Below are 19,584 nucleotides of genomic sequence, written 5' to 3'. Positions count from 1 at the left end.
CCTTTCAACCCATATGGATATCAACCAAAATCAGTCAAGGCCTACTGGTAAACCTAGTCACTTCACACTATCATTTTTCAGGAAGATTATCTTTACAGTAGGTTTATCTTTACCGTATCTGTACAGTTCAAATGTCTACACTGAGAAATTCAGAGGTGGAAATCTGCAATATTCACACTTAGATATAATTTTTTGAGGTCACTTTCATTTAGGCTTTCCCTATCTCTGTGCCAATGCAGCATCAGATCACGTATGCTTTCTTCTCGACTACCCTCAGGATAACGCAGCCCATATAATCTGTTCTGGGGTCAGTGTTACTTTAAACAAAGATTGATAATAGGCTACCTACAGCGTTTAGGTAGATGAAGCTGATCCTAGATCAGTGGCGCTCGAGACCAGAGAGGAAATATCGCGTTACTATCCTTTTTTTCTCTCTACCTCAACCACCACCACTAGGGCTAAAACCACTACTATTTTCTCCCCTCCGTCTCTGTCGCTCCAGTATCTCCCTTTCCCTTTGAGTTTACGAGATCTCCTCCCGAAACCTGAGCGAGGCAGTCACGGAAAAGAGAGGCGATTACCCTCCTGCACAACATGGCTGCAATTGTAACCTCGACCAGATTTACAGACGAATATCAGCTGTACGAAGAGCTCGGAAAGTAAGCGACATGAACATATATCATCCTATTGTTGTTATACATTTTCCTGTACTGCTTCGTAGACTCTCGCTGTGCGTGTCTAGTCCACTGTTGACAAGACAAGGATAGGTTGTCAAAAACAGGAAAGGCATCCCCCCCGCAACGAAGAGATAGATGATCGCTTCTATCCTCGTTCAGGGAGCTTTATAGTCCAACAACATTTTATTAGAATAAGGTTACATATCGAGCTAGTGTCGGAGGGCTTGCGTGTACTGAGTTTACCATGCCTCGGTGTGCCATAGATATGGGACACCTAAACGACATCCGCTATAGGTATAGTGTTTATTTATCTCAAGGCAACAACTTTCCCGCGATCTATTTTTTGTATCATTTGTTTTACTTTTTGGGTTATTTTTCCGTATTGTTTTGTAGAGAGCCACACAGGGATGAACGCTACACTGACTACTTGTGTAACCACCTAAAAAATGTATCCAATGTGTTTCATTCTGTGCGTTGTAACATTGTAGCACACGAGTACTACACGCATAAACCACAAGTAGAAAGATACTTTGTAACCCGTCTGTTCTATCTTTTGCAGTTAGCAGTAGCTAGTTATTGTGTACGTCCAACTCCACCTATAACCATACATTTTTAGTTTCAAGTATGCATGATGAAATCATAATAGACGGTAGACCTATGGTAGGCTTAATACAACACTCAGTTAGCATAGCCTAGAGTAGACTTGACATGTTTTGGTTTATTCCCTGGATAGTTTTGTGGTGCTCAAGTTACTTCTGCACACTAGTTCCTGTGTAGGCTTACAATTACAATTTCCTCTGAGCTGATTTCCCTCACACGCAGCAAATGAGGGAGACACCCAGAAGCACTGCAAGCAATTTCATCTAGTTTTCTGGGATTCTAATCTAAAATATAAGAGTTGTCACATGATCTCATGTTGCTGTTTTGTTTATTAATTTGTCTCATTGCAGGGGTGCCTTCTCCGTTGTCCGGCGATGCGTTAAAAAGTCCAATGGCCAGGAATTTGCTGCTAAAATTATCAACACAAAAAAACTATCAGCAAGAGGTAAGACAGAGGGAAACATTACACCATTTACTATGCCGTGTGCTTTGATGCCTGTGACATTGTTTCGACCAATCAAAATTCAATAGGAGATCGACACCGGAGAAGGTAGTCTTTTCATTGTTGGTTTATTCAGTTAGCCATGTGCACATGAAAGTGCTTGATCCATGTAATATCTAGTTCAAACAGCATAATACAATTGCATTATATGTTAGTGTTACATAGCCGTTTCAGCAACTTGTCAAAAGGTGTGTGCCAAATTGCATGGTGTAGGTAAGTGCGACATATTTTAGGAACTATGACTTCACAGAGCTCCTTGTTCAATGGGATAAACAGTAGCATTCACCTCATGATGTTCCAGTCCAGCAGGACATATTGTTACTGTGCCTGCCTACCCCAGAGCCATAGCTCAGCCACTGTCTGTGTGTGTTGCATTTGTTTACTCTCTATTCCTGCCCTCAGCAACCGAGTGTGTTTGTGAATACAGATTTGCCGGAGGCCCATTTAGAAGGATCTGGAGCGCCTTCGTGTTGTTTCGTCATAGCTGTGGTCACAATACCTCTATTTGCTGCTAGGGCTACACCAGTGTTTTACATTTACTCCTCTCACGCTATCTTCCCCCCTCACCTTGTGAGATCCCCTGATCAGAGACGTGGAGTCCAGACTGAAAAGCATGTCCTCTTGGCCGGAGGAGACTGTCACGCTTCAGTGTGGATATCATCTGCTCTAATCAAGCCTTGGCCAGGAGGGCTGCACGGGGAAACGTGAGACATGGCCAATCTGCCACTGCTGCGGTGCCAGAGACAAAAAAAGGCTCCGGATCTATTTTGGGAAAGTGGACGCGGCTGATACCTATTTGTTCAGGTATCGAGTTGGCCCATCTCCTGTTTGCGCTTGACATCGTGATGGAGATGGATATTAATTAGATTTTTCTAGGCCTCAGCACTTTCTCTCTCTGTCACTGTGTGCATTAGGGCATACATTTCCATGACTAATGTCAAACAGCTAACGCCATGCTTGTCACACCGTAATTACACTGCAATTCAATGTTTGCGTCACCAATTTTTGGAAGGCATTGCAGCCATTTCGTGCGTCAGTCCCGGCTGCCAATTACTCCAAGAAGAAATCTTCCGGAAGCACAGTCTTAGCTGTGCTGACCGGGTATTGACTTGTTAATCCAAGCAGTCTTTTACTGCTAGTCGTAAAAAAAGTACCTCTTTCCCGTGACAAAACTGTTGCAGATATGGCCTCTCTGCCGCCTTGAGAAGGCTTTAGCGATGGCCATGGAGGGGCAGTGGAGGTTGTTTGATTATTAGGAGAATTACAAAGGCCAGCCCTCGGTGTGAGGTTGTTCCGTCCTCTGGGGATGCCAGCTGAATTACAACCTCCCCCCTCTGCCCCACTCTGCCATGGTCTCAACGGAGGGGCCAGTAAAACAAAGAATTTCTTTTAAAAAAGCCTTAAAAAACAACAACAGGTAATTAGATCTGCTGTGTTTTAGCTGCGGCTGGCAGAGATCCCGTCAAGTAACCTGGCAACTGGGTTCTTGAAACTGTTCATGATGTTGGCTGCCACAGAAGGAGAGGAATGCTCCAGTCCTATTGAGCTGAGTAGAGGAGAGCCAAGCTGAGCCAGAGCCCCTCACCCCCCTCCTCATCTCCTTACTGCTCCTCATGCCCACTGTCTTTAATCAGAGCCGAAGGTCCTGAGCATGCCAATGTGTTTTACACAAACCAAAGCTGCAATCATCTGCCATCATGAGGCTGTATTTATGTATAAAGTTAAAGGCATGCTCTGGAACTTTGGCGACTACTAAGCATTTTGTAAACCTCCCGCCTTGGGCTGGCTGTGTCAATGTGGTGTTCACACATGCATTATTTATGAGCAGAATTGCTGTTTTACCTCAAACAGCCACAAGCAACTGTTTTTCTGGAAGCTGTGCTGCACCATTTCCCCTCCATTTTCCCCCACGTTGGCCAACCCCTTAGCAATTCATGTTATAGCCAATAAGCTTTAGCCCCTCGCCATCTGAGTGAAAGCTAGCGAGATGTACACACAGCAGAGCGAGAGAGAGCGAGTATAGCGAATAAAGCCTGGCACGATGTGATGCACCCCTCCTAGGGACGGCATGGGAGATTAACCATACCACCCCCCGGCACATAGACTATTGCAGCATAGATACTGAAGACTGAGACACGGGGGGGCTGGGAGAAACTGTGGCACTGTCCAAAGTTACACACAGACTGGGCCAACCAGGCAGGATATAACACCACCCACTTTGCCCAAGCACTGCCCCCACACCAACAAAGGGATATCAACAGACCACTAACTTTCTACTCTGAGACAAGGCTGAGTATAACCCACGAAGATCTCCCCCACTGCACGAGCCTGAGGGGGAGCAAAACCGGACAGGGAGATCACGTCAGTGACTCAACCCACTCAGGTCGTGGTATAGTGAATAAAGCCTGGCACGGCATGATGCTCCCCTTCTAGGGACGGCATGGGAGAGCGCCAGCAAGCCAATCTCTTCAACAGGAGGAGATCTGGTGAAGACAAACAAGCCCAGTCCAAACAAGCTATTAGCAGACAGTGCTTGGTGTGTGTGTTCATTCTGTATTCTCTGTGTGATGTGTGTTTAGAAAAATAAATGATTTTTTTTGTTGGTGCGAGTGGGGAGCTTTGCAGCATTTGTGCAGATGAGTTGAGTGCATGATGTGAGTCGGATTAAATCCCAGTGTGTGTGGCTGCATGTGTGTCATAGAGGTCAAGCCAGTTGACTGTCGGTCGGTGACTATGCCTTTGGACTGTGTGCGTGTCTTAACCCAGTGCATCAGGGTTAGCTGAGTTGCCCATGCCAGCAGGCCTGGTTGTATATTGGACGTGTTCTGTTATATTATGGTTCTTGACAGTCAATATCAATCAATCAAATGTATTTATAAAGCCCTTCTTACATCAGCCGATGTCACAAAGTGCTGTACAGAAACCCAGCCTAAAACCCCACACAGCAAGCAATGCAGGTGTAGAAGCAGTCTTCCCCCCCCTCTCATATTATTCACCAGGTCACTCTGGACAACTTCTTCTGGGGGGCTCTGTCCAGTACTGCAGGGGTTAACCTTTTCTTTCTCCAACGTGTGTGTGTCTTTGTGTGTTTGCCTGCCTGTGGGCATGTGTGCATGTGTCATTATGCCTCTGCATGGATAGTCTTTTTGAAATGTACCCTGTCACTCACAGAGTTTGCTGCAGGGTTAGGGTTAGCTGCTGGGGACGTGAGGGTCTGGCTGGGTAATAAGGGGGTAAGGGGGGGATGCTCTATGTTCCTGCCTGGCTGGATGGGATGGAATGTACGCTGAGCCTGATCCTGAGCCCAAAGCCTGAGTGAGCAGCCTGAGAGGAGAGGAAAGGCAGCGAGGCCCCGGATGGTGTCGAGAGGCTGATGGAACTGTGCTGCTGAATAATTGACACTAGCACAAGGCTCTGCTGGATAGAAATGGAAAAATGGAGAGAGCCTTTCTCTACCTCTTTCCATCTCTCTCTCTCTTATTCTCCATCTCTCTTCTTCTCCCTCTTTCCCTAATCCCAATCATCTCTGTCTTTTTCTCTCTCCCTCCTCCCAATCTCTCTCCCTCCATCTCCTTGGAAGGCTTCCTCTGTGCTGCTCGTTAGAGTCCTGGTAAACGTAGCAGTACTGCCATGGTGAATCTTTAATGGAACGAATTGTGCATTTTTTATGACACCAAGCCAAGTGTGTGTATGTGTCTGTGTGTTTGAGAGAGAGCGAGGGTGTGTGTGTGTGTGTGTCAGAATGTGTGTGGGTGCATGTGTTTTTATAGCCTCCTATATCTTTGTGTGATGACAGATAATGCTATTCAAATAATGAAGTTGTCCTCCAAAATTGGAAAAAGAAATATGGATTGTTTATATAAAGATAGCTTGGAAGCTATTTTGCACAGCCAGTACTTTCCTGATTCACAGTGACCTCACACTGAACGTTTCGGTTCGGTTTACATTTTTTTGTAAACATTAAATGCATTATTAAATATGACGTATAAATTATTTCAGAGCTGTTTTATTTAAATGCCGAAGCCAAATATTGAGAACATTCAATTAGGTCGTTCTACCTCAAAAACATTTTGACTCCCTCCCATCATTTATGAAGTTAGTAACAGTTAAGACTAGCATTCCTGAAACATTATTTTGTTGAAATATAATTTGATCTCTGAGAAATTAAGCTAATTGATTGCACCCAAATCGGCCATTTTAATAGATAAGATTCAGATAATATTCAATGAATATAGTACCCAATTTGGACCAAACTTCTTCCTACCAATGAGTAAGGAGGACTGGCGGTATAGCAGGAACAGTCAAAACCTGTTATTTTCCCACACTACTTTGTGGTAAATAATAATAACTTTTAAAGTTGCTTCAAGTGCAGTTGCAAAAACCTTCAAGCGCTATAATGAAACTGGCTCCCATGAGGGCTGCCACAGGAAAGGAAGACCCAGAGTTACCTCTGCTGCAGAGGAGAAGTTCATTAGAGTTAACTGCACCTCAGATTGCAGCCCAAATAAATGCTTCACAGAGTTCAAGTAACAGGCACATCTCAACATCAACTGTTCAGAGGAGACTGCGTGAATCAGGCCTTCCTGGTTGAATTGCTGTGAAGAAATCACTACTGAAGGACACCAATAATAAGAAGAGACTTTCTTGGGCCAAGAAACACAAACAATGGACATTAGACCGGTGGAAATCTGTCCTTTGGTCTGATGAGTCCAAATCTGAGATTTTTGGTTCTTACCGCCGTGTCTTTGTGAGACGCAGAGTAGGTGAACAGATGATCTCCACATTTGTTGTTCCCACCGTGAAGCATGGAGGAGGAGGTGTGATGGTGTGGGTATGCTTTGCTGGTGACACTGTCAGTGATTTCAAGGCACATTTAACCAGCATGGCTACCACAGCATTCTACAGTAATACGTGATCCCATCTGGTTTGCGCTTAGTGGGACTATTTGTTTTCCAACAGGGTAATAACCCACACACCTCCAGGCTGTGTAAGGGATATTTGACCAAGAAGGAGAGTGATGGAGTGCTGCATCAGATGACCTGGCCTCCACAATCACCTGACCTCAACCCAATTGAGATGGATTGGGATGAGTTGGACCGCAGAGTGAAGGAAAAGCAGCCAACAAGTGCTCAAAATATGTGGGAACTCCTTCAAGACTGTTGGAAAAGCATTCCAGGTGAAGTTGGTTGAGAGAATGCCAAGAGTTTGCAAAGCTGTCATCAAGGTAAAGGTTGGCTACTTTGAATATATATCAAATATATTTAGATTTGTTTAACACTGTTTTGGTTACGTTTTGGTTTGTGTGCGTGCATGTGTGTGTGTATGTGTGGCAGTTTAAAGTACTGCAGTATTGTAACGTGGTTGTTAGTGATGTGAGTGTGACTACCCTGAGGAATCAAGTTCCTTCCTGAAAAGCGTGCGTTGCTCTGGGTATGGAGGTGTGTGTGTGTGTGTGTGTGCGCACGTACATGCACACGCTCGGATCAGGGTGACAGTAATGCTCTAACCAAGCTGACTTTCTCTCTTCCACTGTCTTTATCTTTATCCCTCCCTCTCTCTCTTTCACTCTCCCTCTCCCTGCCCCTGCCTCTCTCTGTGGATGGTAGTGGTTTCTATGTCAAGTGTCTGTAGTGCAGTAGTAGGTACCTGTGTTATATAGTGAGCCTGCCAGACCAGGCAATGGTTGTGGCTCTCCGAGCCTCTGAGGCATGAAACAGGATAATCCCAGCCTGATCACAGAGACATGCTGTGACACCCTCAATCAACCTGTCGCCTGGCAATGAGCAGCTCTACTACCACTGCTACTGTCTCCTAGACCTAGTCTGGCCTTTATTTGATCTATCACACCAGACACTATACAGAAATCACTAAATATATACAATCACGTCCATAATTATTGGCCCCCTTGATAACGATGAGCAAAAAATAAAAATAAATATAACAAATACTGAGCTATATTGTATGCAATTCTTTGGGCGGGGAGTTATTTTATACTAATACAATTGCCCAGAGAAAGAGATTTTGTCTAACAAGTAATTTAAAAAAAATCTAAAAACGACAGGGGTCAAAATTATTGGCACCCCTGTTTTCAATACTCTAGCATTGCGCGGATAACAACACTGAGCCTTTTTCTAAAATGTTGTATGAGATTGGCGAACATGTTGGGAGGGTGGCCAAAGTGCTCTATTTTCATGTCATCTGACCATAGCACTGCCTGAAGTTTGATAAACGGCATTGACACTTGGATTGGAACTGGTGCTACGGTCAAATGACATGAAAATAGAGCTCTTTGGCCACGCACACCAGTGGTGGGTTTGTTGTGGAAAAACAGAAGCATATGCTGAAAAGTACCTCATACCTACGGTAAAATATGGTGGTGGGTGGATCTTTGATGTTATGGGGCTATTTTGCTTCCAGGACATTTTAGCCCAAAACCTGGTTGCCTCTGCCAGGAGGAAGACACTTGGCCGCAAGTGGATCTTCCAGCAAGAGAATAACCCCAATCATTAATCAAAATCCTCAAAAAATCTACATTTTACAATGGCCATCTCAGTCTCGGGACTTGAACCCCATTGAAAACCTGTGGTTTGAATTGAAGAGGGCAGTCCATAAGAACAGACAAAGGATATCAAGGGCCTGTGAAGGATTCTGTATGGAAGCATGGTCTAAGATCCCTCCCAATGTGTTCTCCAACCTCATAAAACATGTTAGAAAAATGCTCAGTGTTGTTATCCTCTTAGTGGGAGGGTACTGGAGTATTGAAAACAGAGGTGCCAATCATTTTTACCCCTTTTTTAGATTTCATTTTATTACTCGTTAAACAATTGTATTAGTATAAAAATAAAATAATAAAAATATTTGAGCATACAGTATAGCTCCCGAGCGGCGCAGCGGTCTAAGGCACTGCATCTCGGTGCTTGAGGTGTCACTACAGACACCCTGGTTTGAATCCAGGTTGTATCACAACTGGCCGTGATTGGGAGTCTCACAGGGCGGTGCACAATTGACCCAGTGTGTTTTGGCTGGTTTAGGCTGTCATTGTAAATAAGAATTTGTTCTTAACTGATTTACCAAGTGAAATAAAGGTAAAAACCCTAGTTACCCTTGATAGTAAGTACTGTAGTATAGGCCGTGGAGAATTTTGGTGTGATTTATTACCAAACGGTTAAATAATGCGGTTTAAGTGGCTGCTGTGCTGTCTGGATGGCTCAGTTCATATGGCCATCTATCAGTGCAGAGGAGCGTGTTTCTTGGCCTGTAGTCTGCTGTGACCTGAGCTAACACTACTTCTACTCTAAATTAGCACAGTTGTAAAAATGAAAGGTCAAATACACAGCATTTAAACAGTCAGCAATAATCTAATGACTTCAGGGCTTGTGTGAAGGTAGGATAAATATAAGCCTTCCAAAACCACAAGACCCACAAATAATGTCATTTTTTCATCAAAATAGTTAAACCTGCTTTTTTTTTGCAATAATCACTGATCTGGCGTTCAATTCTGTCTATGAAAATGCCCTTTTTGTTACAAATGTAACTAGAACCATGCATAAGGCACATTCACTAATAATGACTAACTTCTTGTAGCAGGCATTATAGAACATGAACACCGGTCTCATCAACAATCTCTCAAACCCATGTGCTAGTGATTAGCCAGTTAATCTTTACATTTCAAGTTTAGACAACTTGGATGTATTTGCTAGCTAACAGGGTTGAACAGTGGAATTGTTATGAACACACCCTTCTGTTCATCTGCAACTGTTTAAACAGCATGCAAGCCTGTTCACTTTGTTCAGATGTTGAAATCAAGTGGCCTACCTTATTTCTGAAACCGCTTGCCAGAGAGGAAGATGTGATCTCTCAACTTTGTTGGTATGAGAGGCAGGGGGAGGGGCATGGTGTGTGTGTAAAACATTGAGTAAGAGGCGAAGCGCTAATATCTGTCCAAAATAAGGCCAATGAGTTTCTATGGGCTTATTTTGGACCTAAACATGTCGCCTGCATTCCCCCTTTGGGGCGACTCCCATTGTTAGGGTGGAGTACGTGCGTCTTGTCATGATATACAGATCTCTGGTGTAAATGGAAGGGTGCACAGAGGAGCGAAGGAGACGGGACGAAAAATACAACATGAGAACAAGCAGAATATCGCGCAAAAACATACATTGAAATTAATTTGATATATCGCCCAGCTCTACTCCCAATGGACAGGATTACGCTGGCTAGCATTGTGTGCTGCTGCTGGACAACCTGCTGGTTTATTGTTGTTGTTTTGTTCTCGGTCTGTCTGTGCCACCGACAAGAGCCGCTAAATAGTTGAGTGAAGGACAGTTTACATTGCTTCTCTACATGTTTGTTTATATTCTCCTTTATATGTCTGTTTATATCCTCGTGTGACTGTATAACACACGCACCCTTCTCTGGAGCTCCTCTGAGTAAATGTTGATGCACCTTTAGTTGTAATTCTCTACTTGTACTCCTGTCTCTCTCACTGACAGCTGCAGTATTTCTTAAGAGGACGTCTGAGCGGCCAGCCTGCCCCTCATGTGTGCTCAAGGTAAATGTAGGCACTTTAATGTCTTGGCAAGTGACCCTAGGTACCACACATGCACAGGCACACAGAGCCTTGCCCGTGGCCCAGTTTTGGAATGGCCCTGTCCTTCCCCAAGGCTGCCTCCTGTCTCTCTGCTCTGTTTATGGCAGCCAGAGAATCAACTGTGCGGTCACATAAACTCAGGTAAAGTATAACATCCACAGCAAGGTCCCCTCTTCAGTGGCAGACGGTTAGCAAACGCAGCTTAGTTCACCTCAGACAACAGTCAAACATAAAACCAAACCCTTCATTTAAAAGAGGTTGATTAGATGGCGGTGAATAAGAAGATGTTGGCTGTCAGGAACAGGTTGACCACAGGTTTGCTCTTAGCTCTGTCTGTCTGTTAGCGCTAGTGATGCTAGCCTCTCTGCTCACTGAGCATACCTCATGGGGTTTGTCCTCACATTGGCTTCTAATGTTGTACGTGTGCAAGTGTAGTTGGAGATGATCTATTGTCAAGACTTAAAAGGCTCCTCCAGTGAGCTGTCAATCACCATCCAGCCTGACATCATACAACACATCAAACAGGCAGAGTAGGGTCACTCAGGGATAATGAATGGTGATTAGGTTGATCATGCCCATTATCTCAATGAGAATTAATCATGGTATATTGGCAAAAACCTGTATCGTACATATGTGTCTTGACACTACACCATAATCACGTTTGGCATGTTAACCCTAGAGGGGTTGCTACAGTACACTGTTACTGGGAACAAAATATTGGATATTGTTAAACTATGCTGCATCTCTGTTGTGTGATAAGTCACAACCCTCTATTTAATCAGTCGGAAGAGGGTTTAATTTAGTAACCACCACACTGGCCCTAGTGCACCTCAGTTCACCCTTGACCTCAAACTGGACTCTCCTAACTGGCTGGACGAGGCTGTGCAATACCATTCTTCTAACCCATAACAGCAGCCTATTTACTCTGTGCTGTGTAGGATGTTTGTGATGTTTGTTTGTGTACTTACCTATCTGTGCTAGTGGCCTCATTCCGCCCCACTAATTGTGCACACCCTGTTGACAAGGTTGTGTCTCACTTGGTTGCCCGTGGCGTAAGCGGTGCTGCGTACATCAAACCAGCTAGTGAACGTAGCATAGCTGTTTCTGAAGGGAGGTTGAAAGGGAGAGGAGGTGAGGAGTGCATGCTTGACAGTGTAATCCTCCATACTAGCTTCAGCTGTCTCTCTCTCTGGTAGCAATGTTTGCCAACCATGCACACACTCACACATACAATACACACGTACACCAACAAAGGCACCAACACATACACACCTGTACATATCCATATTCATAATATTCAGTACATATCATATACAGGTAACTGCCAAAATAAAGGAAACACCAATGTGAAGTGTCTTAATAGGGCGTTGGGCCACCACGAGCCAGAACAGCTTCAATGCACCTTGGTGTAGATTTTGCAAGTGTCTGGAACTCTAGAGTAACTATTGGAGGGATGCGAGAAATTCCATAATTATTTTTTTTGTTGATGGGAGTGGAAAACGTGGTCTCAGGTGCTGCTTCAGAATCTTCCATAAGTGGTCTATTGGGTTGAGATCTGGTGACTGAGATGGCCATGGCATCGTTTTCATGCTCATCAAAGCATTGTGACCACTCGTGCACTGTGGATGCCCAAGTATAAAAAAATATTATATTTAAATCTACATTTGATCTACAGTTGAACATTTAAAAATGCATTTAATATCAATTTTAGTATAGTATATTAAATACATAAAAAATGATCTAAGTAGGTACACTTTTTTGTACTTAAGTATGATCTTAGTATATTAGCTAAAGAGCAAAACAAATATAGATCTTAAGTACATTTTAAGTATATTTCTCATAAATTAGAATTACAATTCCTGTATTTTCTTTACAAAAAAAATATTTATAGAGTGATTCAAGTATACTTTCACAAACATACTTCTACTCATTAACCACATTAGCTATTGTAATTAGCCATGTAAAGGTGACCTTGATTGACCAAGGCATTATCTCAGCCAATGTTAACATGCCATTTACAAAGCAGTTGTGACTAGAACAGCAATTTACAAGCAACACTTTTCAGAATTGTGCACTATTGGGATTTCACACTTTAGTTGTTCACATTACGGTAATACATTGTGTAATGTGTAATTAAAGGTACAACATTATTCAATTTGAAAATGTACATCAAAACATTTGAATAAGCTAAATATGAGGAACAATATCATATTATAAATCATAACTTCAACTGCAGAAAAGGATGCTGGGGAATATGCACATTTTTTTGCACATGCATTTTTGAAAGTATACTTTAAATATATTTTGTGGACATTTAAGTTAAATATGCTTTTTTGAAAGTATACTTAAGTATATTTTCTAGAGATATGAAAAAGTATACTCTCAGGAAGCATGTTCCTCAGCTGTGCAATAAACAATCGTTATCAACTTTTTCTGCACTCTTCTGAAAAGTAATTCAGAAAGTACTAAACAAATTACTAGCACAAACACTACAATGCCTTGCAAACGAATTGATACCCTCTGGATTTATTCACTGTTTGTTTTTACAAAGTGGGATTAAAAGGGATTTTATTATAATTTTTTTTGTCAACAATCTACACAAAATGCTCTAATGTCAAAGTGGAAGATTAAAAAAAAAAACTATTGTTGAAAAGATTGATAGAAATTAAATAACTAAAATATAGTCGTTGCATAAGTTTTCATCTCCCTGAGTCCATACATACTAGATACACCTTTGGCTGTGATTACAGTGGTGAATCTTCTTGGGTAAGACTCTAAGAACTTTACACACCTAGATTGTGCATGATTAGTACTTTATTCTTTTCACAATTCTTCAAGATCTGTCAAGATGTTGGTGCTCAAGCAGATTTAAGTCAAAACTGTAACTTGGCCACTCAGGAACATTTACTATCTTCTTGGTAAGAAACTCCAGTGTTAGCAGTTGATATTCATCTTCAATAACACAGACCCCAAGGCAAATCAGGGGGAGAAAAATAGGTTTATTCAAAGTGGACAAATCATAGATGTCATGCTGAGAGGTAGATGTTCATTCTCCCCTGTTCTCAGTGATTCTCTCCACAGAACAAAGAGACAGGATGTAGTTTTATCCCCCCAACCCTAGCCTGTGGGTGACCAATTAGAATTCCTGGCAATAGAATTGGGCCAATGGCCAGATAACAAGTATCCCATTTCAGGCTCAACGTATAGACAATTTGGACCAATGAGAACTTGCCATGTAGCTATGAGTCCCGGATTGAAATTGTCTCTGACCCCTGAATCATTAATTCCCTATTACAAAAAAACACTATTTCCATTGATTGTTAATTTCCTCATGACCTCTAGTCCTCTGCGTTGTGTATTTATCTTCAAAATATTATTACACTTCCCCCTAGACCATTTAAAAAATATAAAACATGAAAAAATAGACAGTATAAAATACATTAGCAGTAAGCATAAAATAATTTACATGAAACGCCTTACATTTCTATAAAACACAATGGTCATATTCTACTTGCTGTTGCAATAAGAAATAGATTTAAAGGAAAGTTATAGAAAATAAGTGTTAACAGGTGTAGTGAGGTCCCTTACGATTCCTACCACACCCTGAATTAGGAGGAAACTCACAAAATAAATCATTGTTATTCACCAAGTCCTTTAAAAGTGACCAGCTCTTCCACACTGGTGTCAGTCCCACATAGATAATAACTATTAGAAATGATGTTCTGACAGTCTGCTGGTAGTGAGGAATTCTTCTTCCGTTCCACTGGTTGATAAGGACTTCTCTAATGAACACTTCACCGGTGATCTTATATCGTTTCAGGTACAGTCCTTGGGATATTGCTTCAGCTTCTGAAGGTAGCTGATCATCTTACTATGCTTCTTCACCTGAGATCGGCCCCCGATTGCTAATCAATCAGTTCTTTATTCTCCAGGCTCCGCTTTGACATCAAAATGGACAACCTTGCAATGAGTAACATGTATCCATTATGATTTTCCCTTGACTTTCACTGCTGAGCTCATTATGATGAGCAAAACTTGATAAGGACCTGCCCATTTTGGCCTTCCTTCCCACTGTCCTGACACTACGTCATGTCCCCCCTCAGGAGTTATTCCCCACGCCTCTTTTACTTGTCTGTCTGCTTCCCCTACTGCATTAGAAAGTTGTATGCAATAGTTAAGCATTGTGTCACTCATAAAGTGAACGTCTGCTTTTCTCAAATCTAACGTGTCTGGTAGTGACATGGGTCGACCTGTGATGACCTCAAATGGACTCAAGCTTGGGGTTTTATGTGTTGCCCGTATACTACATAACACCGTAGGCAAGGCATCCTGCCATGCTATCCCTTCTTGATGCATCTTTGAAAGTCTCTCTCTCACCACGCGATTTGTGCATTCATTTTCAAAATTGAACTTGTCCAGGTAACTGGAGAGCATTCAGTAGAGCCATCACCTCTGGTCCATTCTTCACAGGAGCTCCCAGTGATGTCATTAATCCTCTGTTTTACCATGTTTGTCCAAAATCATGGGTAAAACCAAAAGCATACCTTGAGTCTGTGTTAGCTGATATTAGCTGTTTCCTTCAGCCACCAATTCCGCCACCTGTGCTGATGTTCCTGCAGGTAATGTGCCTGTCACTATCACATTGTCCATTGTAGTAACTGCCCAGCCTGCCTTCCTCACACCCTCCTCCACAATGCTTGAACCGTCTGTGTATAAGATAAACTCAGGGTTTTCCAACGGATGGCTCTTAGTAAACCCATCAGAGAGCTGATCCAAAACCAACTCACAACAGTCGGTGTTCAAGTAATGTGGTATCTGGAGGAAGCATCAGAGTAGCTGGATTACAGTGTGCCATGTTGTGTGATCATGTTAGGAGCCTCCAACACAGTCGACCATTTGTTCCAACGAGCAGCTGTGACATGTGCAGCTCGATTAATTGTCAAAATAGTATGGACAGCATGTCGGCAGAATGTGTCTTTTTAACTGTACACATGCCCCATAGATCTTTAATCACTACTTTAGTAGCGGCAATAGCTTCCTTGCTAAAGGAATATTGTTTTGTTCAAGGTGGGGCAACACATGTCAAGCACACTGGTTCCATATCCTAAGTTCCACACTCATTTGTCTTTGTAGTGCAAATAGGATGGTTCTGAACTGTAGATCCCTGCAGTTGTCTAATTTGCCATGTCACCTTTCCTTCAGAGATGTTCAGTGTAGAGACAAGTTGCATAATAACATCTAGGCCTAAATTAGGTTGTTCAAATGAGCCTATCCACACCCCTGCATCAATCTTCATTGGACCAATAGAAATTGATAATGGTTTGGTCTGTTTCATGTCTGTCTTCCCCCACACTCCTGTTGCTCTCATTTTCTTGCCCATGTACTGAGGACATTTATGTTTTGCATAAGATATGGGCAATACAGTGACTTCAGCACCCGTATCACCTAAACAATCTACTGCAAAGTTGTTAAACATCATGTTCACATATATTCCATCTGATTTCATATGTACGAGGGAGTCTATTAGTTTCCCTCCACAGCATCCAGCAAACTCTGCTGTTGAGCCGGAGAGAGCTTCTTACATTTCTGCATCAGAATTGTGTCGTTGGGGCTGTTGTCTTGTTTTCATTTTCCCTTAGACAGACCTTCTCCTGTTTATTCCTCATAAGGACACATTTTCTTTTCCGACAGTCTCCTTGCCACAGTGACCAAAAATCCCGCAATAATGACATACACCAGGTTTCTCTTCTGCTGAACGGATAATGTTGTTGGTTTCACTGGGAAACCTGCACAACTCTGATAACAAGCGGTTTATTGTTTTGATTGATGTCTCTGTCCAGTCGTGACAGCCTGTCGATGATGTCTCCATAGATTGTCTCTACCAGTCAGTAGTTGTGGAAACAAACATTTTTCACAAATAATCCTGTATGGATTGCATCAACTGATGGGTGATTGCCCCATTTTTGGAGGAATTGAGTGCATCTTCATCTTCCGTGTCGGGTAACCCACTGTGTCTAACCACCTCTGCTCTAAACCTTTCTTCAAATTCAACAAACGGTTATTTTGGTTTTTGAACACATTTGGTTATCTCTCCCCAATTGATGGTTGCATTGGTCAGGCCCTTAAACTTCTTAGGGCTGCAATCCCGTTAATGGGATCGATATGACAACAGCCAGTGAAAGTGCAGGGCACCAAATTCAAAACAACATAAATCTCATAATTAAAATTCCTCAAGCATACAAGTATCTTATACCATTTTAAAGGTAATCTTGTTCTTAATCCCACCAAAGTGTTCTATTTCAAATAGGCTTTACTTTTGATGATCTTCATCAGAATGCACTCCCAGGAATCCCAGTTCCACAATGTCCATCATTTATGTCCAAATAGCTACTTTTGTTAGCGCGTTTGGTAAACAAATCCAAAGTCACGAAGCGCGTTCACTAGTTGCAGACAAAATTTCTAAAAGTTCCGTTACTGTCCGTAAAAACATGTCAAACAATGTATGGAATCAATCTTTAGGATGTGTTTAACCTAAAACTTCAACAATATTCCAACCGGAGAATTCCTTTGTCTTCAGAAATGCAAAGGAGTGCAAGCTACCTCTCATGTGAAATGCGCGTGACCAGCGCGTGACTGCTGGCAGACCTCTGACTCAATCTTCTCTCATTCTCTCCCCCTTCACAGTAGAATCCTGAAACATGTTTCTAAAGACGGTTGACATCTAGTGGAAGCCTTGGGAAGTACAACATAACCAAATATCCCACTGTGTATTCAATAGGGGCTGAGTTGAAAATCGACCAACCTCAGATTTCCCACTTCCTGTTTGGATTTCTTCTCAGGTTTTTCCCTGCCATATGAGTTCTGTTATACTCACAGACATCATTCGAACAGTTTTAGAAACTTCAGAGTGTTTCTATCCAATACTAATAATAATATGCATATATTAGCAACTGGGACTGAGGATCAGGCAGTTTACTCTGGGCACCTCTGATCTTCCATGTCGGGGTAACCCACTGTGTCTAACCACCTCTGCTCTAAACCTTTCTTCAAATTCAACAAACTGTTATTTTGGTTTTTGAACACATTTGGTTATCTCTCCCCAATTGGTGGTTGCATTGGTCAGGCCCTTAAGGGAAACATGTATGGCTCTCCATCCATCGGCCACATCTTGCTCTTCACCACCCCCACAGCTCTATAAACATTTTCTTCAAGTACACCATGTTCACGGTTGTTCAAAACAAACGCTAATAACTGTAACCCATCATAAGGATGTAGATTGTAGAGTTTTTTTTATAAAGCTTCAAATGGCCCCATGTCTTCATACCCATGTCTTGTGGATGCCCCAGAGCCTTTCACCAAGAACCCTCAAACTCTCTTCGTCTCTCTGCAATGTCCTATCACGGTTATCAATAAATAATTTACCCTCCCTTTTTCTGATTTCAACTAATACAGTTAAAGACCATCGTGTTTTTGTCAACGAGTTAGACATTCTCTGTTTTTCCCCCCAAGCTTTTTGTATATCAGACAGATTCCATAGTCCATCTTTGTCAACAATGACAGAATATTTATTTATCTCTTGCCTACACTTCTCTACTTTGAAATGGTTCTTCATATCACTAGACAGTGAATTCAAAATCTTTTTTATGTTCACATCCAGAGGAGCTGTTCCGCCCTTTTCTAGAGTGGTTTTCTCACTTAACAATGGCATTACATTAACTTCAAAGGTTGTATAATATATATCTTTATGTTTATATATTTATTTAACTCCAATATACAGTGCCTTGCGAAAGTATTCGGCCCCCTTGAACTTTGCGACCTTTTGCCACATTTCAGGCTTCAAACATAAAGATATAAAACTGTATTTTTTTGTGAAGAATCAACAACAAGTGGGACACAATCATGAAGTGGAACGACATTTATTGGATATTTCACACTTTTTTAACATTTCAAAAACTGAAAAATTGGGCGTGCAAAATTATTCAGCCCCTTTACTTTCAGTGCAGCAAACTCTCTCCAGAAGTTAAGTGAGGATCTCTGAATGATCCAATGTTGACCTAAATGACTAATGATGATAAATACAATCCACCTGTGTGTAATCAAGTCTCCGTATAAATGCACCTGCACTGTGATAGTCTCAGAGGTCCGTTAAAAGCGCAGAGAGCATCATGAAGAACAAGGAACACACCAGGCAGGTCCGAGATACTGTTGTGAAGAAGTTTAAAGCCGGATTTGGATACAAAAATATTTCCCAAGCTTTAAACATCCCAAGGAGCACTGTGCAAGCGATAATATTGAAATTGAAGGAGTATCAGACCACTGCAAATCTACCAAGACTTGGCCGTCCCTCTAAACTTTCAGCTCATACAAGGAGAAGACTGATCAGAGATGCAGCCAAGAGGCCCATGATCACTCTGGATGAACTGCAGAGATCTACAGCTGAGGTGGGAGACTCTGTCCATAGGACAACAATCAGTCGTATATTGCACAAATCTGGCCTTTATGGAAGAGTGGCAAGAAGAAAGCCATTTCTTAAAGATATCCATAAAAAGTGTTGTTTAAAGTTTGCCACAAGCCACCTGGGAGACACACCAAACATGTGGAAGAAGGTGCTCTGGTCAGATGAAACCAAAATTGAACTTTTTTGGCAACAATGCAAAACGTTATGTTTGGCGTAAAAGCAACACAGCTCATCACCCTGAACACACCATCCCCACTGTCAAACATGGTGGTGGCAGCATCATGGTTTGGGCCTGCTTTTCTTCAGCAGGGACAGGGAAGATGGTTAAAATTGATGGGAAGATGGATGGAGCCAAATACAGGACCATTCTGGAAGAAAACCTGATGGAGTCTGCAAAAGACCTGAGACTGGGACGGAGATTTGTCTTCCAACAAGACAATGATCCAAAACATAAAGCAAAATCTACAATGGAATGGTTCAAAAATAAACATATCTAGGTGTTAGAATGGCCAAGTCAAAGTCCAGACCTGAATCCAATCGAGAATCTGTGGAAAGAACTGAAAACTGCTGTTCACAAATGCTCTCCATCCAACCTCACTGAGCTCGAGCTGTTTTGCAAGGAGTAATGGGATAACATTTCAGTCTCTCGATGTGCAAAACTGATAGAGACATACCCCAAGCGACTTACAGCTGTAATCGCAGCAAAAGGTGGTGCTACAAAGTATTAACTTAAGGGGGCTGAATAATTTTGCACGCC

At 42.2% G+C, this 19,584-nt stretch overlaps 1 protein-coding gene across 17 annotated transcripts in view; it reads left to right on the top strand.

Annotated features, from left to right (window-relative positions):
- Window positions 1-452: 452 nt before the first annotated feature.
- Window positions 453-19,584, top strand: part of LOC110502444 (calcium/calmodulin-dependent protein kinase type II subunit gamma) — a 141,292-nt gene continuing 122,160 nt past the window's right edge. For 10 of the 17 annotated variants that reach the window (XM_036959834.1, XM_036959831.1, XM_036959827.1 and 7 more), the window contains exons 1-2: window positions 454-659; window positions 1,628-1,722. In XM_036959834.1, the coding sequence (XP_036815729.1) occupies window positions 595-659; window positions 1,628-1,722 (160 nt within the window). In that variant the 5' untranslated portion in view covers window positions 454-594. Of the gene's footprint in view, window positions 660-1,627; window positions 1,723-19,584 lie in introns of all 17 variants that reach the window. The other 7 variants (XM_036959833.1, XM_036959830.1, XM_036959826.1 and 4 more) reach the window with 1 other exon arrangement.

Source organism: Oncorhynchus mykiss, chromosome 23, assembly GCF_013265735.2.
Source record: "Oncorhynchus mykiss isolate Arlee chromosome 23, USDA_OmykA_1.1, whole genome shotgun sequence".
Lineage (NCBI taxonomy): Eukaryota > Metazoa > Chordata > Actinopteri > Salmoniformes > Salmonidae > Oncorhynchus > Oncorhynchus mykiss.
This window is presented reverse-complemented; position numbering and strand designations above follow the sequence as displayed.